This window comes from Idiotropiscis lumnitzeri, chromosome 9 (assembly GCF_059441095.1).
Source record: "Idiotropiscis lumnitzeri isolate Australia: NSW breed Sydney's pygmy pipehorse chromosome 9, RoL_Ilum_1.0, whole genome shotgun sequence".
NCBI classification, from domain to species: domain Eukaryota; kingdom Metazoa; phylum Chordata; class Actinopteri; order Syngnathiformes; family Syngnathidae; genus Idiotropiscis; species Idiotropiscis lumnitzeri.
In genome coordinates, this window is record NC_142399.1 from 8,962,794 (window position 1) to 8,987,623 (window position 24,830).

At 41.5% G+C, this 24,830-nt stretch overlaps 2 protein-coding genes across 3 annotated transcripts; one reads left to right on the top strand and one right to left on the bottom strand.

Moving 5' to 3' along the window:
- Nucleotides 1-4,970: 4,970 nt before the first annotated feature.
- Nucleotides 4,971-8,603, top strand: bnip4 (BCL2 interacting protein 4). Of its 2 annotated transcripts, none has more exons than XM_088304483.1 (6): nt 4,971-5,156; nt 5,451-5,625; nt 5,706-5,775; nt 7,002-7,108; nt 7,490-7,639; nt 8,196-8,603. In XM_088304483.1, the coding sequence occupies exons 1-6, from the start codon at nt 5,114-5,116 to the stop codon at nt 8,236-8,238; spliced, it is 588 nt and encodes a 195-aa protein (XP_088160609.1). In that variant the 5' UTR covers nt 4,971-5,113; the 3' UTR covers nt 8,239-8,603. The 2 variants fall into 2 exon arrangements, with proteins under 2 accessions (XP_088160609.1, XP_088160610.1); XM_088304484.1 differs by having other exon boundaries at nt 4,972-5,156; nt 5,706-5,763.
- An 851-nt stretch (nt 8,604-9,454) lies between these two features.
- Nucleotides 9,455-15,724, bottom strand: LOC148330139 (serine/threonine-protein phosphatase 2A 55 kDa regulatory subunit B delta isoform). The gene is made up of 10 exons (XM_088304481.1): nt 15,469-15,724; nt 15,115-15,189; nt 12,755-12,852; nt 12,504-12,669; nt 12,315-12,427; nt 12,043-12,220; nt 11,236-11,400; nt 10,990-11,159; nt 10,729-10,820; nt 9,455-10,371 (listed from the first exon to the last, which is right to left on the bottom strand). Exons 1-10 carry the CDS (start codon nt 15,473-15,475, stop codon nt 10,092-10,094), a joined length of 1,344 nt encoding a protein of 447 aa, XP_088160607.1. The 5' UTR covers nt 15,476-15,724; the 3' UTR covers nt 9,455-10,091.
- Between the last annotated feature and the right edge of the window lie 9,106 nt (nt 15,725-24,830).

Here is a 24,830-nt window from a genome sequence, read left to right on the forward strand (position 1 = left end):
TTCGAAAACTAGTGTTCTGTTTCGCCAAATGTGTAAAAATATGTATGCCTTTCTATTTTATGTCCCAGCCAAGCGGTCCGATTGTGCGTGCATCATAAATTCACACATGTCCACTTTCACTGTGCGCAGAGACAATATGATTTATTCAGCGCGTTTAAGGGCTTCATATAAAGTCAATAAAAATGAGGCTTTAAAAAGTTGCTGCTGCCACAAGTTCCCACAATCAGCCGTCTCCACATTCTGCCCGTTGCTCTTGTCTCTTTAAGTCTTCTAGTCATGTCTTTCAAAAGGGCGTCTGAACTTTGAGGCAATTAAAGAGTGTGCGCAGCGCCGACTGCATCCCAGACATGCGGGATGATTAAGGCTGGCTCGCAGTGTCAGACAGAGGCCTCGAGACCATACTAATAAGTTGACATCATAGCTGGAGATGAATAGAGCGGTTTTAATTGAATATTGGCTCATTCATTATGGATGGAGCGCCGGAGTACATGATACTTCCTCCTGCTCGGATTGATAAAGATGCAGGATAATCAACTTAGATGGTGCGCAACGCAAGCAGAGGGGAGATCCGGCTTTATTTTGCATTTCCATTTTTTATCTCTCTGATTCCTCTTTTTTGCTTTCCGTTCCACCGCTGATTGCTTGTTTACTCGCTTCAATCGGGTGTTTTTCAAAGTTGGTGAATTTAATTACGGTTCCCGCAAGTTCAGTTTGCGGTGGATATGAGCCTTTTGGCAAGATGTCAAAATGTGGAATGAGGCCAATTGTGACTTGAAGACGCCAGTAGAAGCTAGTTCAGATAATGAATGGATAGCCTCACGGCTGTCCGAATAAAAGCTGAAATAGAAAATAGGAAGTGGTTAGTGACTTTTGGGATATTGCATATAAAAAAAAAAAAACAGACAACCACATTTGTATAGTATCATTGTTTTAACTTATTTATTCTTCATTTTATCAGCTAAAAATCGATGCCATTCAACACTTTTGTTCTTTTATACAGTGCAGTGATTCAATTGCAAAATTAATTCACGTGTACAAATGATTCTGTTTCATTGGGCTTTTGTTGGCAAACAGCTCTCGTTTTTCATAAAATAAGGCCACTGGCTTGTTAGCATTTTTGTGTGAACGGCGCAATGCATTGCAAAACAAATCAATGTTAAGGACTCAAGGGAGTGAGGAACCCCCGTGTGGAATTAAGAAAGCCGCATGCATCAAGTGGAATTTACCCAATATAACTCTTGTGTTTATATACGTATAAAAAAAAAAAAAAAAGTAATCCTTCAGGGAAACTTGTTCCATTCTCTTTCACTCTTTCCGTTAATTACAGTACACTGCTTTTTACGTGCAAAAAGAAGTTGCTGTTCAATTATTCATCGCAGATTCCTCTCGGCAAAGCAAATTCATTTTTAAGAGAAGTCCTACTTCAAATAAAAAACAACAATTAAAATGAGTTAACACGTGTGTAATTTATGGGATCTTACCTCAAGCTTTGTAATATTACAAAATAATTAAAAAAAAAAACGTTCCCATTAGAGTATGAGGCAATTCCTACTGATGTGGCCTCATAATGGCTCATGAATATTAAATATGACTTTGAAGGTTTCTAATATTAATCCATAATTAACAGATGTTTTGGGGGGGTTAAAAATGTGTATGTGCGTGTGCAATAGATTTAATGATGAGCGGTATTGGGAAGAACGGTGATGTTTCTTAAATTCACGCTTGAAAGCAAACAGTTGTAAAAGATAAAATGCAAATATATTGGACCTAAAAATTTAAATACCGGACTGTGATTAACAAATTTACTTTGCTGGATTTTATTGAGAGACGAAGATTTTGACACATTTGTGAATAATATTTTTTTGGGGGGAAAAAACGACCTTTTGTTTGCATAGACAATAAATAATATGAGCAAGAACTAGTGTTCCATTGATATTTATTCATATAATTATCAACGTAAGCTCAATGCTGTCTTGGTCACTTGGTATCGGGCCGATACTGGCCTCATTTTAAGATATCGAGTACTCTTGAAAGATGCCGATACCGACTACTGATACTAAGAAAAATCTGAATAAATCTTTCTTACTCGTAGTTGGTGCAACACTGTGGCCTTTTGACACTCAATTTTCTGTTCACCTTTTACTATCATTGTGTAAATTTAATTTTTGGGTCATTTTTCTGTCATAGGTAGTCGTGGCATCACTACTTGATCTGTGAGTACTCAAACGTGAATACTCGCTCTGAAAAAAAGTTGTATTGAACATCCACAGTGTTTTCGTATTGAGGTCAAGAATCAAAATGTAGCGATCCATTTATTTACGTGCGTGGCTGATAGAAAGCAGGATGTGGCCAAATGGTGGTTAATTGTCAGTGCTAATCAGGAGTGGAACAGATGCGAAATGTCTTCCCGCTTTACTACAACTTCCTGTCCTGTCTCCCCTCTTTCTCATCTCCCTTTCAACCAAACCAATTTATATGCCTTATCTAATTAACGTTTCATATGCGCGGCATTCAGTTTTTCTCTTTGCTTATATCATATTAATATAAGATACTAGCTGCCGTTCGAACGCTGTCTGTTGCCAAGATGTGGAGTTGAATATAACATCCATAACATTTAACACAATTATCGTCGCCGGCAACACATCTTGGCAGCAGCTTATGAAAATCTAAACCACTTACGCCAGCACACTATGAGATTGCTTGCTTGGGGATTACAGCTTCATGAATGTTTTTTTTTTTTTTTTTAAGGAGGAATGCATTGCTTATTGAATCAACAGTGTCGACATTTCATTAACAGTCAACACGCTTTTTATTTTTTTAGGGATGAGAAACATCTGCTTGGTCACAATATTGTATGTTGGAGGAAAGGGCCGCAAAATTCCAGGTGTTATGTGTTAACCTTCTTCGCGCTATTGGATCTCTACCATGTTCAGACTGGTCGAATTAGACAGATGGAGGATGTTAAACTGCAAAGCATATACACTTTCATCATGTGCGGTGGGTGTGGCATTGCCCTTCAGAACCGGTTCAGCGTAGATGATCACATCTCCAAAAGTGATATCGAAAGTAATTCCAAGCTTGAATGTAATTGGGGTGGTCACGTTCGGACACACCCTCGAGCAAGCATTACAGTATTTGTATAAAAGTCGATATACAATGGAAAGTTATCAGTCAGTTAAAAAGTCGTCTGGCTGTTGTCGAAGATATGGTGTTCCACGCACCACTATTACGCAACAAAAGGAAAATAACTCGCTCACAGACACATTTTTAGAAACAGCGAGCTAAAAGTTGTGGTTGTTTGATTTCACACTTTGATGGGTGGGCAGAGCGCGCGAATGAGACACACTTATTTGTATAAAAGAGTTTCCACACCATGAGACCTGGAAAGAGATTTTTTTGGGAATGGATTATGTCCCTTCTCAGAAACATCTGCCTCTCTTTTGCGAAGCAATTGCGCAGTGCAATTTAAGATACATTGAGGTTCTTACCCAGTGAGACATGTTTGTTTCAAAGTGTCTTTAAGTGGACGAGATTACAATAGGAAGACGCTCATGTCTGGCAGGAAGGAGGACGCATGTCAAAGTAATAGCTTCCCTAAATTGCAGAAATAATTGAATTTTCAGGGAATAATCAGTCACGGTAATCTCCACGCGAGGAAAACCTAATTTCATTTGCCCGCCTCAAATTTGGAGTCGCCTCGGCGAGATAGCGCGCACAGTTCAAATAGACTTCATGGACGAGTCAAAATGCACTGGCTGGGAAGAAATTAGAAGTAAAACAAGTATTTGCACACTACATAAAATAGTCGAGCATGTGTAAATACAGCATCAACTGAATCATTGAGGAAATATGGCATTCACAAAGCAGAAAAAATAATTTTGTGGTGTTTCAATCTGGGTTGTATTCTGCCGATTTCAATACTGGTCATCCAGTGACCGCCACTGGCCGATACTGATTACAAACACTGACCACGTGGATTTGCTACACATATTTCAAATTTCCAGCTGGATAAAAGCTGATCATCATCAGTGGCCGATTAATCGGAGCACCACTACACATTACAGTATCTATGCAAGTATCCAAAGTATGGTATTGGATCGAATTTGAGTTTACAAACTTTTAGCCCTGGAAAAAGTAATGGAAATGCAATAAATATACAAATTTGTAAGATTGTCACCAGTATTTTAGTTTGTGTATATATATATATATATATATATATATATATATATATATATATATATATATATATATATATATATATATATATATATATATATATATATATGTAAATAATTTTTTTTCACAAATTAACTGAGTTATTTACATGATCCACGACATGTTTTGGTTATTGTTTTGTTTTGTTTTTTAGACATTTATTGCTTCCACAAGGAAAATTCAGTCTTCTGATCCAAATTTTATTGAATGTGCTATGTGCTCTTAACGCCCTCCGGTTTCTTAGAAATTATTCAGTAATGTAATGTCATGCATGTTTATAAATATTGGGGTGGAGGGAAATCAATTGCTTGATTAAGTGAGCCATTTGCACGATCCAAGTAATTTTACAAAGTTGTTCTTTTTTTTAATGAGAATGATCTGATTTATTTTATTTTTCTGAAAAGTCTGGTCATCGTCTCAGTGTAACTTGCTAAATAATGAGCATGAGAGGGAGGGGGTTCTGATCTTTTACTGCCACCTGCAGTCAAACGTGCAGCACTGCCGCCGTTCATTAACCCGCAACATTTTCCCCGACGTGGTCTGTTGAAACATTCTATTTGTGATGTATCACGTAAATGTCATTGTGTGTTATCAAACTCCGGCTTGTGACATTTATCCGACGCAATAAAGGTGGTCGCTTTCCACCGAGCGTGTTCGCGCATGCGCAGTCTAGCGTGTGAAGGGCGGGGCGTACATACGTTACGTAGGGCGCGCGCCCTCGCCTTGGCCAATCACAGCGACGAGGTAAACACTTGATTTCGTCATTGTTATTGTGTGTCGCTCGGAGGGAGCTCCTGCTGCTCGGTTCTTGGTCGAGATTTCGCCACCGTTTTGCGAATTTGCCACATTGAAGATTTTCGGTCAACGCTTAAAACAAAGAAAGAGGCCAAGCGGCGCCATGTCGATACCAAAGGACTCTTCTTCGGAGGAGAGTTTGCAAGGTATTGTGTTAAAATGACGCTAGCTTCCAGGAAAAACTGTTTGGAAGCCTCACGACGGGGTTTTTAAAAATGTATTTTGTATTTAGCTTAAGGTTTTCGGAGTGGGTCTGGAAATAGGACGAGTCTACAATCTAACGATTGCATTGCGCTTGCACAACCTTGCATTGAATTATGTTTACCTCCCAGATAAAACAAGTCATTCCCACTATCTTGTGTTGAATTTTAAGCGTAAACTTTGTTTCATCCCACAATACTCTCACCAGACTCCACCCCCACCTAATGTTTTTTTTCCAGGTTCGTGGGTGGAGTTTCACTTCAGCGGTGCAGCCTCACAAAGCAACAATCACCACGGAAGCCAGGAGCTCGTCATTCCCACGTCCACTGAGCAGGATGACGTGGAAAACATGCTGCTGGACGCCCAACACGAGTCTGGCAGGAGCAGCTCAGGCGGAAGCTCGCAGTGCAACAGGTCTGTCCTCGAAAAGGGGAACTAAGTGGTTGGGAAATGCAGATAGTCACGATGACCCTTTGCTCCCATTTTGACAATAGCCCACACAGAGCGCTGACCCCCCTTGTTTGGAGAGGATCTGGTGGAAGCAGCTTGCAGGTACTGCATCTAGTAAGATCTACTATCTTGATTTGAAAGCGGGGTACACACGTACTAATTTTTAGAATGCGAGTGATCCTACATTTGACGAGGAAATTAAAAATAACTAAATCATATCTTATGGTATGCTGTTTGCCTTTAGGATTGATTTCATTACCTTGATATGCAGCTTAAGGTCCATCCACCCGTACTAGTAAGACAGTTTAGTGCACTAGTAGTACGTCTCACATTTTTTCCCACTCTGGTCTGGCCTTTCTGCATACATTGTCACTAACAAAGTGCTACTAATAGCACTAGTGAAGTGCTAGGCGTTAACCAGTAGAATTTTATGTCACTTGTGGTACTAGTAGCACACAGTTGTTAGGTATTATTCATTTTTGCTTCAAAAGCAACATCCAGTTGTGCCACTAGTATCCCAGCGTTGGCCTACCAGCGAGGAGAAAGAGCTTACGAGTGCATGGACTTTGTGGGGAAAAAAATGTTTCATACCCATCTTAAGGGTGTACAAATAGGCCCAAAGGGACACTAGTAGTCAGAAAAACAGTACAAATAAGACTCTTGTTCTACTAGTGTCTTGCTAGTAAGAAATCAGAAATCCCTTTATTGTCATTGTACTCAAGTGTGCAACGAGATTAGAGAGCTCCCCTCTCCAGTGCAATACAACAATAATTCAGATAAATATATAAATAAGAGAATAGTTAGTGCAATGGAAAATAATACTGAATAGGATATATAAAAACACATCACGTTGCTGTTCTGCAAAGTAAGGGTGTGTGTGTGAGAGTTTAGAATGGAGATGGCTCTTGGGAAGAAATTGTTTCTCAGTCTATTAGTCCTTGATTTGATGCACCTGTAGCGCCTGCCAGAGGGCATCAGGTCGAACAGGTGTGAGTTTGGGTGGGTATTGTCTTTGACGATATTGAGAGCCCTGGTGAGGCACCGGGCGGTGTAGATGTCCGACAGTGAGGGGAGAGGGCAGCCAATAATCCTTTGCGCTGTTTTGACCGTCCTCTGGAGCCTCACTCTGTCCGCCTCAGTGCAGCCGCTGTACCAGGTGGAGACACAGTATGTCAGCAGGCTCTCGACAAAGATAATGCGATTACATGGACCTTAAGCTGGATATCAGCCATATCGTATTAAAATGCTGCAACAGCGTGCGTGCGCTACGTGATTGTTGGTATGTGTGTACCCTGCTTTACTGGTGGTTTCACTTTTTTCAACCGAATGTGTGTTTTTAGTCGGATGAGGACCTTCAAGAAACAAGACAGGAAGTGGAGCTGATGATGAAGAAAAACGCGGACTGGATCTGGGAGTGGTCCAGTCGACCTGAGAACAATCCGCCAAAGTAAGCTTCATTTTTTTTTTTTTTTTCTTAATCACACTTGCTGTGGCCACAACATTTTATAAGTATTGTGAAAAAGGAAATGTCACCGGTTCGTTTTTTTTTTAATTTTTAAAAAAATTATTTTTAGAGGGGGCCGTGGGGTGGAATTTACAATCTTCAACATAAGATAAGCAATGAAATGACCCGATGGGAACAGTCACATCGACGTGGTGGCACAACCCCAAACATTTATTTATTTTTTTGTCTTCAGTTCATGCGATTGGGAGTCACTTGCTTTTCTGCCACATCAAGTGCCCTGGTGCCTCTTGTTTATAAATATTACAAAACGGTCAATGAGGAAACCTACGAAGGGCCATGAAAGTTTGATGCTCTCCTCCGCAGGGAGTTCCTGCTCAAGCACCCCAAGCGCTCCACCCCGCTCAGCATGCGCCACAGCAGCGTCATGAAGAATGGCGGTGTCCTCTCGCCCGACTTCCTGCAGCTCTTCCTGCCCTCCTTAATCATCTCGCACATCCTCGCCATCGGCCTCGGGTAAGGCTCGGTGCGGTACCCGAGTGTCTTAAGTAGTTGTACTGCTGCTAAAAGGTTGACTGCATTTCAGGTGTTTAATTCAAAAAGTGAAACTCGTACACAGGGTCATAACATAAAAAGTCTGAAATTGATTGTGTCATCAGGTTTCAAAATAGGGTTTCAAATTAGGGTAAGGGTTTCAAAATAGTGTTGTAAATAAGGGTCAGAGTTTTGCTGTAAACCCTAATTTTAAACCCTACTTTACAACCCTAACCCCTATTTGGAACCCCAATGTGAAACCCTACTTTAAAATCTTTAATGTAATGTGAAACCCGATTTTGAAACCCTAACCCTAACCCTAAATTGAAACCCTAACCCTAAATTGAAACCCGACTTTGAAACCCTAACCCTAATGTGAAACCCGATTTTGAAACCCTAACCCTAATGTAAAACCCTAACCCTAAATTGAAACCCTACTTTCTCAAATAGGTTTATGGTTTCAGTGTCGTTTGTGTTGGGTTTCTCTTTTTTTTTTTCCTAAATGTGTTTATATATAATTCATGTGGACTATTTTTAGAATCTACATCGGGAAGCGCCTGGCCTCCCACAGCACCTTCTGAGAAGTGTTGCATTCGGACCGTGATGAGACCTTGGCATGCCTTTAAATGAAGAATGAATGTGAAAAATCAAGCGACCTTGGGCCATATGACTGAAACGCTGGCTCCTTTCAGAATCTTCAGATCGGCCCCGCTGCTTCCTCAAGATTTGCGTGTTTTATGAACTGCTCCGTCGCCCGTCTTTGCTGTGAATCACTTGTTGGTAAAAATGTCTGTACTGTGTATTGTGATTTTTTTTTTTTCATTTGTATCCAGGGGATCATTCGTGTACTGTGATTACTTCACTGCAAATTGTGCTGTGATATTTGTAAACAGAAAACGTGATGCACAAGCATGGTCCGTGATGTTCAATAAAAGTTGAAAACACATGCGGCTTTTGTGAGTTATGTGAAAGAAAATCCCCCAAAAGATGAACACAATTAAAATTTTATTGAACTTTGGTCAAAATAATAAACAAGTGAATACATTGCAACCATGTGAGGATCAATAGACAAAGACAATGTGTGTTTTGTTTTTTTGTCTGAATGTACTTGTAACCTTTATGTCTGCATTCACATCGATGTGTCTGGAGGAACTTCCCGAATTAGGAAGGACACGGATGAGGGCTGTCGACACTCCTAAGATTGGGAGGCACTCTTATCCCCGGCGTGTATGTGTGAAATGTGTATTCATAGGACAGCTACACGTAGCAGCGGCGTATGAGGACATCACGCTCGAAAATCGGAATTAACAAATAATGCACATGAGGCTCGGGCTGGGAGGGGCGTAACTCGTAGCTGTCACTCATAGAAAGTCGGAATTAAGGCTGCAGATTCCCTTTGTCCGTCTTGTGCCGTGTGCTTTACCAGCCCACCCAAAAAAAAAAAAAAAGCTCTTGATACACACACAATCACTCTTTGCCAGGCACGCGCGCCCACACACACACACACACACACACACACATTATTAGTTGTGTCCAACAGTGGTTGCGGAACTGGTAGCCCCAAAATAGTAGTTCAATAAACACGTTTTGCTTGAGATCTGCTCCCAAAAAAAAAAAAAAAAGGACAGTGGTGCGACTCGACATGTTCCACCTCTCTACAACATAAAAACATGCAAAGCAATATACATACTTCTAAATTTAAAAACACATCTGTCGTTTTAGTTTCTTTTTATTATGTGGAGGACAAGGTGTATTTGAGTAGATACAGTCAGTGAAATCATGTCACTGTATTGGTGGGTGGGGGGGGAAAGTAAGTACGAGGAGGGGAAGAAAGAAAGGAGGGGAAAAAAAACCAAAAAAAAAAACAAGTCCGCTCTCCAGATTCACGGCCACCTCCACCAGCAGATGCGCGGCCGACGGTAGGGAATGTTACAGTTTGGCTTTTTATTTTTTTTCCCCGCCAGCCGTTAATCCGCTCTTCGGGGCTCGAAAACCTTTCAGACAGCGGTACGACGTCACTTCTCGGAGGGGGTGGGGGTCGGCTTCCGAGCATTTAAAATGGTGAAACGAAGGTTAAAAATGTCAACACAAACATCGACGTTCAAGAGTTTGACCTCCGTCAATTAGACCCAGATAGGGCGTTTTCTGGGTCACTGGGGGGCAGGGGCGAGGGAGGGAGGGGAGGAGGCAGGAGAGGGCGTGGTGATTGCCCTGATGCCAAAAGGCCAAAAAAAAAAAAAAAAGAAAAAAAAAAAACCTAAGCTTAGATTCATAATAAAACAGACCAACAGGTCGGCCTCCAAAAAAGTAGACGCGTGCTTTTCAAAAATTCTTCACTGGGAGGACGACGAGGCCGTTTTTCTTGTTCTTATACAGATGGACACGTAGTAGGCTGAACTACAACAGGGACGCCCCCAAAGCCCGTCCCGCTTTTCTAGTTGATCTTGTCCTGGAAAATGTACAAGTTGTTGGTGGCGGCCACGGCGATCACGTTCTCTTTGGGGTGCCAGGCCGTGTGCAGGATCTTCTTGTTGAAGTCCAGGCTGTCCACGCTGATCTCGTCCTTCTTCCGCTTGCCGCCTGTGGACACCTTGCGCGGCTTGAGCGTGGCCCGCGGCTTGCTGCTCTCCCGGGATGCCTCCAGAGTGATGTCCCGCCGGGTGTTGCGGTCGAACATTCGGAAGAAGTTGTTGTACGAGCCCGTCATGATGGCACTGGAAGAGAGGGAGGAATTTTAGCTCTCTGTATCACCACCTTTAACGGATTTCTGGACTATAAGTCACACTTTTTTTTTTTCATATGTTGAATGGTCCCGCAACTTATACTCTGGCGCGACTTATGGAAGAAAAAAAAAGTAATTTCACAAGCAGCCACGACAGGGCACTGTAGTCTTATGCACTGATATCTCCTACTCCTCAAGACAACTGAGAACGACTGAACACATATGCGGCCCTCAAGAGAACCATATTCTCAGACTACAAAGCGTCAAGTAGTGAAATTTGCAGCTGAAAACCGTAATCGGGCAGCTGAAAATTTAGAGTGAATGAGAAAGTTGAAAGGGAAAAACAGACCTGTCACTGCCATTCCAGCAGCACTCAAACTTGTCAAAGATGCAGTCGTTTTCATACAGGGAGCACAGTTTGCTGCGAAGGTATTCATGCACCTGAAAAAAAACAAAAAAAAACATGAAGCTAATTTGTAATAATTTACTGACAACTGGGCAGGAGATGGCGTTGAACATGTTGACAAGAAACCATTCCATTCAAGTCTGATTTGATGACTCACAGGAGGACACAAAAAAAAAAAAATAAAAATAAATTCTGCAAATGTACCTGATACGTCTCCACTGGCCGGTTCTCCATGTTGAGGTCCCAAACTTTGACAGAGAGGTAGTCACGTGTCATCATGTAGCGCCCGCTGTGACTGAACTTCACGTCTGAGATGGACGAGATGATCTCGGAGAAGAACGAGCGGCTGCTCGGATCCTCGGGCTCCTCGAAGACTGCGGTTGATCGTCAAAATAACAATTAAAAAACAAATCGGACAGAAATATGGAGTGATGACGGACGGCTACTCACACTTGGAGTGCCGGTCGCAGAGCGCCGCCGCTCGCATGTCACACAGCCGGATGGTGCCTTTGCTACTGCTGTACACGAATACATTGCATTGGTGGGGGTGGCACTCTGCCGCCGTGATGACTTCTGTCAGCTCCTCCATATTAGCGGGCTTGATGTCTACAATATCTGCGAGGGAGCGGGGGGGTTAAAGGCGACAACGAGCAGCCCTGGAGCATCACAATGCAAAACAAAAGAGAGAGAGGAAAAAAAAAAAGAAAAAAAAAGAAAAACAGTTTGAAGGAAGGCAACTGGACACCAAAGGCTTCTTCAGTTCTAAATTTAGAACGGCCTGGGGGGCAAGATCTGGCCTGTCACATCAACACCTTCCATGATTCTTGCTGAAGTGTCAAATTTTCCAATGTGAAAAATAAAAATAGCAACTATTGCAGCATTTTTTTTTTTTGTTACCAAAGAAAGAATTTGGACACGGTCCTCACAGGATCGTCCCTACCCAATGAGACACAAATGAACGACTGACTGTCACCCAAGAAGCTGCTCACTGACGTTGTGCTGCCCCATCCGCTACTCCAACTGTTTTGTTTTTCTGTATTTTTTGTTTGGAATCAATTTGCCAGCCGGGCCATCTACACCAACATCCCCATTGTGACACTCCACACTTCAAAATCCAGAACTGAAGAAGCCTTTTCGGGTTAAAGGTGAAACGTCTTCAACAATTAAAGAAAAGTCCAATGTCCTCCAATCATTATTGCAAATTTCCACATCCTGGATGACGACTAAGAATGTCCACAGCCGTAAGAAAAAGGATACTAAAACTTCTGTCTGTGATTTCCAAGTGCCATAAATTTATTCTTAGGTCATCTGCCGAGAGGTACGTTTCATGGTCACTATTTACAGAAATGGAGTTAATGTGATAGGTGTGCGCATTTGCAAAGATCCTCCGCGGGCTGGCTTCTACCATGAGATCCATTGGCATTAGCACCGGTACCTGCAAGGCAGCCACAAGGCACATGTTTAAAAAATAAATAAATAAATAAAAAAAGACGATAAGATGGGAAGGGTATGAGTGAAAGTGGACGAACCCGTAAAGAGGTGATTCTAAAGGGGTCTATGAGTCGGCCATCTTCATATTTCAGGTTGTAGCCTTCCGCCCGCTTGTCTCGTTCACTTATTTTCCACAATTTGATCGTTTTATCTGAATAAAAGAAAAGTTCAATTAGAGATGTCGTAGTTTGACAGAGTAAGGAGAAAAAAAAAAAAAGATTTCTTACCGTTTGTTGAAAGTAGAAAGTGAGCAGCATTCTGTTGTGGAAGCCATCTAATTTTATTGATTTTTTCCTCAATTTCTAAACTTTTCAAGTAGTCAAATTCAGGCTCGTGACTTTGAAAAGTGCTATAAACGTTGTACTCGCCACGCAGGTGCGGACGATTTTTAGACTGCGAAGCAAAAAGGGAAAACACAATTCGATATTAGCGACCCAATCGGATGACAAACTCAAAGCACTCGCTTAAATTTTAATACCTCCTGCTCGTGCTGAAATATCACGACTCTGCCGCCTTTGTCTCCCGTGGCGAGCAGCTCTCCGGAATAGTTGAATTCAACCGTGGAGATTATGTCAGCTAAAAATAGAAACGACAAGCTGCCATGATGAGGAGTAAAAATATCTGCATTCACTTAGTCGCGTGCCGTTTAAAAAAAAAAAAAATGATCACAACAAAAACAGCTTGTGTCACGCATAAACTCACAAAAACATCATTTACATTTTATCTGCACATAAACAGTTGAGTATGTGCAAAATTTGTGATGACCCGAGTGTCAAAATGATTGATCGACCCAAAGATAAATGTCAACATTTTCCCGGCTTAACGGTGTTGGAATAAAAATCACAAAGGTCAAGCATATCGGACAGCTAAAATGGCAGACGACGAACGACAAAAACAACAACCGTAGGCAGCGTAGCGTGTTGTATAACCTACAACCTCGGTCAACGTCCAAATTGACCCGGGCAAGGGGAGTGTTAGTAAGTGCAAAAATTGGCATTTCAAGAAAACGGCCAGATGAGTGCGCCACGTTAGCATGTGCCGTTATCAGAGCACATTGCTACATTTAGGATTATTATTTTTGTAAATTTACACTAATCACAAAAATGAAGAGCTATTCCACTTTCCTGTGGAAATTCAGCAAGAACCTAAAATGCACTTAAGGTGAACTTCTTTAAGACCTTCCCTAAGCTTTAGATTGCACTTGTTCAAAGTTTCAGTACTTTATGCACAACTCTGTTTTCCAACAGTGACAACGTCCAAATTCACAACGGGTGTTTAAAGCAATATACGTCACCAAAATTTCTTTGCCTTTCTGTGACTCTTCCAGTCAGTGTTGCACCTTTCTGAAGAACACTGTGACACTAAGCTCAGTGGCTGAGAACATCCTGATTGAAGGCTCGCAATAGCGAGTAACTATTGATCAATTATTAGGCCCGCCGCACGCAAGGCGACGCAGCCGAACATGACGTAACTGGACTGGCTACGCAACTGCAAACTTACTGAGCGACCGTTGCATTAACTAATTTTATCCTTAACAAACAACATTTGGAAACGCTGCATACACTGTACAATGTTATTTTTAATCGGACCACAAAGAAGAAACAGCTTGGCCTTACCACTGCAGTTCAATTATAATAATAATAAATTAGATTTGGAAGCGCCTTTCAGGACACTCAAGGATGCTGTACAGAGTAAAATACAAAGTACAAACACAAATAGGGGTAAAAAAAACAGCAACACGTGAATAATACAATGAGAGGTAACGGGCAAGAAATAAAGAAAAGAGAGAAATTTGACAAGCTTTTGGCAATGATTGCCCCATTCACTTGTGCAAAGACTCTCCACGTTTCGCTTTTTAGACGCAGGTACAAATGGAGTTGATGCAATAAAATTTGGGATCCGCATGTAGTGCCTAAAGTGCTAAAACATTGACTATATTTCTACTTTATTATTAAATAACTTGCTACAGCCCAACAGACAGCACCTTAAAAATCTCATTCTCCTTAGAGGTCTGTTAGCACCAAAACATTTAAAAAATGGTTATGGGTTAAATAGCTAATTTACTGGTCACACATGCAAGAGTCAGTGAAAAATGTAGTTAGCGACAGTCTGGACTCTTCTTAATCTGTCTGCTTTTCTTCTAGCTCAGAGGGATGTGATTTTCTTCCGCTTGGGACTACACAAATGCTGCGTTTTTCTTTCATGGTTGGTCTTTTTTTTTTGTTACTCTAATTGCTGTGAGAATCTAACTCCCTTAATGTGATGAATAAAGCATCATTCAATCAGTTGGATGTACATTTAAGAGTTGAGGGGAGCTCAAAATAAGTGCATTTCAATTGCATTCTGAAATTCCACATGAAGGCCAACATCTCCAATTTTTCATGCACATTAACGTTCCTGTGCTTCCATTGCTTCTAAGGTACATGCAACAATATTTGTTTTTTCATTCTAATGCACATATAAAGCCGATTATTTGCTAATTGTAGACGTTAATACTATATTTGATCCATTGAAAGAATGAATGAACTCGAGCGTGATGTCACGCGACAATTTATGGGCGCAGCGCAATGACGTCACGTCCACAGGCGCTCCCCCTTTAATAGCCTAGCCGCCGTGTAGCATTCGGCTAGCTAGCCGCGCACACAAGTAGCGTCAACGTTTCAAGACTAACGGCACGCTCGACACACAAATACACGAACGCACTACATTCAAAGACTGTAGCCGAGCCGCAGCGATGCCAGCGGTGGCCTCGAAATAACACGCGCCAAGCCTGAAAGAACGGCTTGCTCGCCTCCTCCATCCTAGCCTAGCCTAGCCATGCTAACGTTAGCAACATACCTTCCGCAACATCTTCATCTATCGCTCCTTTCACTTGAGAGAAACACCACTGAAAATCATTTCCACCTGCAACCCCTGTAAGGTGAAAAACAAAACAAACAGAGAAGAGTGTCAGTTTTGTCGAGACAGCGCGTTGCGTTTCGATGGAAAAAAATGACTTGACAGTGACACAGTTTTGACAACTAGCAGGCTAGTTAGCTTAGCCGGCTAACTTGCAGACACACAGGGCCATCTCTCACACATACACCCATACATCTATATAAATATATATACACACGCATACACACAAATATACGCATACACGCGAGCTAAACGAGGTGGTGGATCCTTTTGCTTCCCTCTGAAGTCGCTCACCCGCCATTGCTTCATTTAGCAGCGCTTTTTGCTGAACACGGCGCGTCCGATGACCAAAACGACGCGCGCGATTGGCTCGGAGTTAACGGTGAACATCCACGATCGCTGCGAAACGCCGGGGCTTCAGGATCTGTCAAGACCACACAAATTATCCGTGATTTTTTTCCCTCCTCTCCCCCTTTCCAAAATGGCGCACGGGACATGGAGTGGTGACGTCATGCACGCATGCCACCCTCACGCGCGCGCATCCTGCTCCAGCATCACCGAGGGAAGAAGTTGGCTAGTTTAAAATGATGCATATTTATTTGTGATTGTTATACATATAATTTTTAATCGGTAACTTTGTTACCTGGTACAGCAGCGTAACTTTCATCATCCATCCAATTATCCAATTCAAAGGTCGCGTTTTATAATAGTATCTAAAACTTATTGCGTTATTTACAATTAATTTCTCTCAGTGTCAATTGTATTAATCGTTTCTATTTAAGAAGCGACATAAAATACATAATTATGACAGTTTACAATCGTTTGTATTTCACGGGTGCATAAGCACCACTTTGTGGAGAAAAACCGTAAATGCAGAATGTGTGATGATACGCCTCCAGTAGCCGTTCTAAGTGCTATTTAATTTCACATTTGACATTTTCACGACCCTGCGTGCCAAGTCTAAGCATATTAAACACCAGTGCACAAGTGAGCCACAAAGAGAAGACTACACTAAACTAAATTTCGTACCATCGCTGTTGCAGCACTTTTGTAAAATCATAAAGAACAATCTAGCATAGCAGTACAATAATGTGATGCATGGTAATATTACGTTTTAAAAATATAGAATTAAAAAACTAGACTTTTAAATTGTTGTGACTTCCCTTTGAGTTTTTGATTTATTGAAGTTAGTAGTGTCGATAAACTTGACACATTGCTGGCGTTTGTCTTTCACGGTTATTGAGCACCATCTAGTGGCGAGATGACAACAGTGCTGAAAATGTGTCCACATGCTGACGCTCCTCAGAAGTCTTTAATGATGTGACGTCACCGCTAGAAAATTTCACGAATTCATTAGTTTATAATATATAGTTAAAAAAAAGCAAGAATTACCAAAACAAAGCAGTTGAGAGGGTAAAACTATTCGTTACAGAAAGCACCAAATTGTTTAAAGTGTTGCACTTTGCGTTTTATTAAACAAAAAATGTTCCTCATCAGAAACATTTGAAAGTGTTTTAATCATTAAAGAATATTGAAAAGGCTTATTTTTTTGCGTGAATTTTTGTGTGTGTTGCCTCAATGGGTAAAAATACTTTTATTTTCTTTCCAGTTTTTCACTTTTTTCTACACTGTCAGCAGAAGCCAGACAAATCTCTTCATTCAAGGATGCAAAACGAAGAATGCCGACCTGTTGCTTCCACGTCATATTCTTTAATCTCTACGTTAATTTGTGTAGTTATCATATATGTCCAAGTCTTACCAGTAGTTGTTTTGATGTCTGCTGGCCAAATGTATCACGTTCATTCTAGTTCAGCTCGTAAGTGGCTTGTTGTTGCATATTTAAAATGACCACTAATCCTCTGATACCTGAATGCTAACATATAATGGCAGAACTCCATATACAGTTAAAACAATAAATGAATAACAAAACTAAAATGATGCTGAGTCAACAACTTCTTGCCTATAGTCTGAGTCCTGCTCCCACTGTGGTATGGTGTTCCACAGGGTTCAATTTCGGGGCCCCTGCTGTTTTCATTGCATTTTCTGCCTGTGGATTCCATCACTGGAAGAATAGTGTTAGGAGAAAATGTGACGATAATTTTCATTTTTTTATTGAATTATGTCATTAATTACAAATTATACTAACAATATTTAATAAAGTGAGTAGCTGCAACTAGCGGGGAGTCCATTCATTTGGACTAACATTTTGGCTAACAAAGAAGTCTGTAGTCAAGATCAGAAATGAGAATTGATTGAAAACGGTGCCATGTTAAAAAGTCCACATTTCAACCATGTGCAAAACAATGAATTTGTTTGAACGTCTTTGCCAAAACAGAAGACTCGACAATCAGCGCGAGGAAAAGCGCAACCTTGACTGAGCGCACATTTTTGGAAACGTTGCGCTTTAACGAGCGCCCCATCCTAATTGCCGCGTCTATTGGATTTTTGTCCTCACTTTTCTCTAAAGTTCAGTTCGCATTGTGAGCATGCTTGCTCGCTCACTGGCTGCCGCGCTTGCAGCTTGATCAGGTATAAGGAGAGGTGTTGACTTTATTCCGAGCCTCCAGTAACACCACTGACTCTGATAGTTCCCGATCCCGCCGGGAATTCATTATAAGACAGCTAGAGGCTGCTTGTGGACGCTTCCCGCGCTCGGCCGTATGTTAACGTGTCGCTGTGGCGCTGGGCAAACATGTGGTGCAGCTGCTTTCTCTGGCTGTGGGCAACCTGGAGAGATTGATTGGTGAGCCTTCTGTTTCATCCAGGATCAGGGCCACATTCAGCAGACACGCCGCCTCCGGAGAAGACGCCATTTTCCGAGGAAAATATGGCTCATTACCAGCGCCGGCAAAATGAAGGTGTATTGACTTTTTTTTTTTCTCTTTTCTTTTTTGAACGCATCTCTTACACACAACACACCTATTGTTTATGTTTTATGTGCTGGCTTAAAGAAAAAAGAAAGCCATCCAGGCACCTTTCATACATCACAAATGTATTATATTGTATATATGTAGTCTTTAAAATCAAACAGCACTCTCTTGTGAACCCACAAGTAGGTCAATTTCGACTCTCTGCCTTTTGAAATAGTAAAATAGAAACACCGTTTGCCTCCCCCAAACTGTACAAAATGTTGGATAAAATGTGAAAAAAATCAAGCAGTTTTTACATCAATTCAATGGATATTGTTCTGCTGCTTGGACTGTTTGTACCCCGGCCACCAGGGGGCAGTATAGTACAGCCAAATGGATATACAGTACATTGGAACCCTGCCATTCGTGGGGAATAGGGCGTGGGTCCACATGCAAATTGACAGCCATATTAAATGTACTGGAAAAAATATTTGCCTGAAAAAATATTCAGATGGGGGGGTAAAACTACCAATAAGCACCCCGCCCCAAAAAAAAAAACCCGGAGGTTGGACCCTGCCAAAAACAAACAAACCAAAAATTCTAACATTGAAAAATTAATTACACGGGGGAAAAAAAGTAGTTAATTTTCAGGTGTTGGTTAAAAGTGGTAAACTGACGTGATTTTCTACTAAAGGATTTTTGGCGTATAATATTAGTTATTCTTCACGGAGGATGAAGAATATATGCTTGTGCGTATTGTCCTATAATTTGTCTACTATGTTGCGCCACTATTTATGCTCAAATATCTGTTCATGGTTATAACGCCACAACACTGATGCTGTTCGTTAGCCAGTCTATGGCATTTCATTTCACAGTTTGTAAGAAATCATCCTTAGTAACCCAAAATTTAGCGATTGTAGTTAAGCTAGTTAGTGTAGCGCTCACGTTTTGTAAGAAATTGTGTGAAGTAAACCACCAAAATCACACAAAGCCCCCCTCGGTTCTCGCTTGACATAGACACACACACATAGACACACACAACCTCACAGAACACCTTGCAAACACACACACACACATACACACGTATACACACAAACATAGACCCCTCCCCATTGTTTTGTCCATCAGACAGTTTTTAAAACTAACCATTGCTGCGCTCAGGGGCCTGAAGCTGCGTCCAGGCACACAAACTCACACGTGCGCACACACAAAGCAGCAAAAGACAAACACAATTAATTATTCAACACCCTTGTTTTTTTTCTCAGTTGATTTTGGCTATGTTGTCTCTATAGCATCCGTCCGCCTTGGCGAGCTGGAAGCCAGGAGGCCCGGCAGATGAGCGAGCTTGAGGTCCTTGATCTGATTTGCATGCGCAGACCACCGGAGGTCAGACGCGGAGGACGCGCCGCTGCTTCCACCCTTCATGTGAGCCTTTATCTTTTTTCTTCCATTTTCTTCTCACTCTGGTGTTCAACCCCGAACACGGACAAAACCAGGTGTGTTTATTTTACGTTAGAACCCCACCACTCCATGCGGAAAGTGCGAAAAAAGTCAATCTGTCATCAAGTATGATGTCAGCACGTGTTGCGAGACTTTTAGACTTCTTCAGGCAGCAAGTGAGAATTTACTCAGTTTTTTTCTTTTCATGTGGCTTTTTTTTTTAAACAAACTTTAGTATCCTAAAACAAACCACGTGAATACAGAACACAGTGCGCCGCTTTCATTTCACTAAAATGGCGCCAAAGCAATACTTTTACATTAGACATGGCTTTGATGTTTTTCGGCAAATAACAGAACAATATTCACACGTAGAAAATCGCAAATAAGCGGGGGAACACTGCATGGATTGAGTTGCCCTAAATTTACAGCGGTTCACTTATTATTACTTGTATGCCAGAAGAGGTTTATGTTTATAAAATAGTAGTTTGCTTGCTCCCTATAATGGTTCGCACACTGCCCAATACTAGCTCAGTTCTATTTAATTTTTAAGTTCAAACGTTTTTATTTCATCTTAAAGGGCTAAGGCTAAGGGCATGTCAAGAGACTTTCAGGTTTTTATTTTTTTTTGCCTCAGTGATGTTATAATTTTTCTGTCCTCTGATTAGTTGGTCAGAGCAAACCATACGTTAATGTTTATTAATGGTGTGTTTTATGTTTTCTTTATGTTAATTTTGACGTGAAAGTATTAAAAACTGGATTAAGTCAGTTAACTGGAGGCCTCGAGTGCAGAGCTCTTCACTGCTTGTATCGTTGCATCAACCGTACATCTTTTACATACAGTGCGGTGATGTGACCACTAGATGGCAGTATGGCACTTGTTATTATTCAACCGTGATTTCCATTTTTGCAAGGCGTGAAGATGACACAGTGAACGCCACCAACTAGTTCCCGCTTTAAGTATCACACAGCACCTCTTTAATTACACGTGATTTAACATTTAATTTAATTTAACCGTGTTTGTGTTGCGCTGCGCTGCCAGTCTATTAAGCTCCTCTTCAGGTTGACTTTTTCATTTTTACTACAGGCTTATTTGGACATCACATCAAATATATTCTGAAAAAGAAAAAAAAAATCAATGAATCACACTGAGGAGAAATATTAGACGCTGATCCTTTGCAGAGTGCATGTCCTTGTAAAACGATCACATTGTAAATAAGATGGGTTAAATTGCACTTGTAGCTCGCCTTCCAACAGTCGGCGTATCCTCTCGGGGTGCTGTTTGCTGGATTGGGGGTGTGTGGAAATGAGTACTGCACACTCTTCCTTCTCATAACGCTAGCAGACAATGAGAATCCCTGCTCATAACGTAGCCCCCCCAACCCAACTCCAACCCTGTACAGAACATGTATAGGAGAGGAGGGGGGGGGCTTAGCAGCTAATAAAGTGGCAAGTCGTCAAATCCATGTGAGAAGAGCACGGCGCCACAGGGACCTTTACTTGTATGTGCGGGTTCAAGCGCAGTGTAAACGTTACACGTCGGCATTGTACGCGCGCTCACCTGATGGCTCGCCGTAAGCCTCGCCTCATTTCCAAGGCCGCCTTTCTCATTTGAACCGGTGCCACTGAATAATTCCGCTGCCAAAAACAGCAGAGGCCCGATGAATGTTTCACATGCGATACAAAATTGACCGTGTTCGTGGCGGCTGTGAATTAATCAGCCTTTGTTGGATTTCCCGTTAAGACGCAGAGCTTTTCGCTTTTCTAATGTTAAATCAGGGTCCGGCCTTTAACCAAAACAGAGTGTCGCTAATTAGCCCGCATCGGCCGGCCCGGGGTCTGAAGCTGTCCTTCACGGGAGCGCAAACGCTTTCCCGCGGCATTTCCACCCACTTTGTTCGGCGGGCTTTGACCCACACGATTCCAGTTAAAGTTACACCCATCGCACTGCAAGTTGAAACTTTGGCCATTGTCGCCGGGCGGAACCTTATACCCGTGGCGCCTTCTGGCTTTTGTCCCTCCCTTTTAGCGACGGAACTCTCCTAGCGTGGCGCACAAAAGGCTACTCACGACACCATTTTATCATCCCTGCCGTGATAGCCAAATGCTAACGTCAAACAATCGGGATATCGGGAGCAAACGTGAGCACCTGAAGCGACGCTCGTGAGTAGAAAGTAGTCAGCACCCAGCAGAACGGAGTTAAATGTACAAAATTGACAATTTTTCACAAATACGGGACACTAATTCGTCAGTTTTCGGAGATCTTGCTTTATATGAAGTCCATTAAGTAACACAAATTATTCATTTTTGTACAAAAGTACTTTTTTGTAAGCTATGTATGCTAACCGACAAGTTGGTCACTTTCTACCATTTTTTAAGACTACAAAATACTAACCACAAATTAATCACGGTTCTACTAATGACCTTTTCTACAAACAAGTTTTTGTAAGTAACCCCCAAAAAATGATCAGTCTTCTACAAATACGATGAACCCACAAGTAGACCACCTTTTACCTTGTAAGAAGTCCTACTAAACACAAAACTCAAATTTGCCAGGTACTAATTACTTTTTGTACGTAACCCAAAAAACGTGTCGGTTTTCTTTTAATTACTTTTTGTTAGCAACCCTAGAATTGTGTCCGTTTTCTACTAATTAATTTTTGTAAGATATCCGACAAACCCCCAAGTAGGCCACTTTCCACTATTTACCTTTTTTTTTTTTTTTTTTCTTAAGAAATCCTACCAAATACTGACCTCAAATTATACATTTTTCCACTAATTACTTTTGTAAGTAACCTTCAAATTACTCAAGTTTCAACTAATTACTTTTCGGGAAGTAATTCACAAAACGTGTCTTGTTCTTCCGCTCATGACTTTGTAGGAAATGCTATGACATCACCCACAAATTAGCCGGTGTTTACAAATCATTTTTGTGAGAAAACCTGCTCAGTAAACCACAAATTAGTCAGTGTTCCGCTAATTATTTTTTCAGAGGAAATTGTCAAAAGCAGCCTAAAATTAGTGTTTGCTACACATGACTTTTCTTGCTTTTCCACAAGCGAGTCTCAAAAAGCCTCCAGTTGTAATGTCGGTATATTGATGTTAGCAATTAGCTCTTCAACACCAGAAGATGACCACAAACACTTTAGTATGTGTTTTCATCATGTTTGTGTGTGTGTGTGTGTGTGTGTTGTCGCTGTTGTCGTTAGAGGAGCATGTCTCTGCTAAACTGAACCGAACGGTTTGCGGCGCGCTAATCTGGCGCACTTAAAGGCAACAACAACATGTCGGGTAGTGCGTGTAAAGTGCCGCTCCCCCCCCCGTATAATCGGCATCGGCGTCGTGCAAGTGAAACATTCATGGCGCACTCAATCGGTTCAATATTTCATTTCTCGACAAAGACTACACGGCGGAACAGATGCTCAAACTTTTCCTCAGGAGAGTCAAAGTCACTTTCACACACACGCCGTGGAGCAAAAGAGTGAAACATTTGTGCGGCCACTTACTCAGACACACACACACACGTACACACACACTCATATATATCTATATGGTGTTCAAACGACGGCCTGGGTGGCATCTCGTCATCCATACTATTATGACTATGAACATATAATCCGGAGAGAGCCATAAAGTAAACAAATGCTGTTTTTCCCTAACTAACAAATTTATCATCTCATAACATACATAAATGATCATACCAAAAGATGTACGTTATAAAATGAATTTAAAGTCATCATTTTTTTGTAAGCGTAAAAAGCAGGATTAAAGAGGATTATCTTCAGTGTAAAATAGGTTGAGTTTGAAATACTTCCTGTTTTCACTCTTCTTTTCTCAAACATATTAGTGTGCTCCAATCTAGTGGCCAAGAGTGAGATTACACCCAAAATAAACAACAAGTAGATTTTTTTTATTTTTATTTTACATACAAAAAAAATAAAACATCTACCATAATGCTTTTGTACAGAGCTTTTCTATACTTGCAAATACAAAAAAAAATTACTCCAATGAAGGAAGATAATTGAAATTCAGCAGCAGTAAATGTGAATTGTGTTATTTTGCCCCACTTTCTGCTACAGATTGCTTTTGTTTTGCCTCTGGATATTTTTTATTTATTGAAATAATTAGACATAGTTTTGATACAAATAATTCAATGACGCCATGAGTTATAAGTGACTTAATTTACAAGGTTTTCCAGATACAATGCTTCATTTTTAATTTTTTTTAAAAAATGTAACTTTTTACTTGAGCACAAAATTGTGACAGCAAACTCAACTCATTTCAAAACAAGCTGCAGTTAAGCAGATAGCAAACATTTTTTAAAAAAAAATATTCAACTGCCAAGGCCAAACTAAATAGAACAAAAATATAAAATTTTATATATATAATATTAAGCGCGAATCCCAAGGCACCATTCTATAGCTTTGCTGATCGTAGCCGCACCCGCACTGATGATAAATAAAAGGTAAAGAATGTCATTTTTCCATTTTCCTGTATGCGACCATGGAAAAGAAAACATTTGGACGCCCCTGACGTACATTGTAAGCGTACATGGCTACATGAATGTTTACATCCAAGGGCAACGAAAAAGTCAAGCCCTTTAGCAACCTGCCAAGGTTGCCCCTTTACCTCGGTGTCGCACACGCGATGAAAACCGGACTCGGTGTGTTTACGTTAGGATTTCTTCATCTGCCTTTTAAAGCCCGACAGGCGCGCTTGAAGGTGAAGAGAGCTAAGATGATGATCCCCTCTTCCTCCTAGGAGCTTTCCCTCACGCGCACCCTCGCAGATGTCGACATTTGGTTAGGCGCTGTACACCAAGCCCCAGATTATCAAACCGCTCCTCGCCAAAAGTCTGTCGGGCCAAAACTCCGAAGCACCCGCTTCACCCTTCTTCCCCCCCCGCCCCCCTCCCGACCCCGTCCCGCCCCTTTGCGGCCTGGTGTTGTGTAACCTGAGCTGCCACCTGAAGGCCTCAACGAGCGGCGGCGCAGACCTGTCGCGCTATCGATCAGCAGGCGTAGCAGATGGCGTGCACCGCGCGTCCTAATGCTGCTGAAATCCAACAGGAATTGACAAGTGAAATCCCCCGCCGAAGTTTGGCCGACTTTTCAGCTTCCGCTTGAAGCTCCAGTAGGATTCTCAATTGCAAAGTCAAACAAGAATACGAGTGGGTCGGCGGTTCAGGACGGTACGGACGTTTTGAGGTTAGGAGGTTTGTTTACTTTCGGTTTTTCATTTGCGCGTGACCTGGACTTTAATTATTACTTTACCGAAAGACTGCAGTGCCTTACACCTTTGGTTCAAATTCATTTTACGTTGAAATGGATCTTTCAGGTTTGCCCATTAGATGGCGCTACTTTTTACCCG

Bases quoted from the DNA above. Each gene is read 5' to 3' on its own strand.
- bnip4 (XM_088304483.1), top strand. From the start codon at position 5,114: ATGTCGATACCAAAGGACTCTTCTTCGGAGGAGAGTTTGCAAG. The intron at 7,109-7,489 runs GTAAGCTTCATT...TCTCCTCCGCAG, and splicing joins CCTGAGAACAATCCGCCAAA to GGAGTTCCTGCTCAAGCACC. The intron at 7,640-8,195 runs GTAAGGCTCGGT...GACTATTTTTAG, and splicing joins ATCCTCGCCATCGGCCTCGG to AATCTACATCGGGAAGCGCC.
- LOC148330139 (XM_088304481.1), bottom strand. The intron at 10,821-10,989 runs GTACATTTGCAG...GTTTTTTTTCAG, and splicing joins GGCCAGTGGAGACGTATCAG to GTGCATGAATACCTTCGCAG. The intron at 10,372-10,728 runs GTCTGTTTTTCC...CCTCTCTTCCAG, and splicing joins TGCTGGAATGGCAGTGACAG to TGCCATCATGACGGGCTCGT.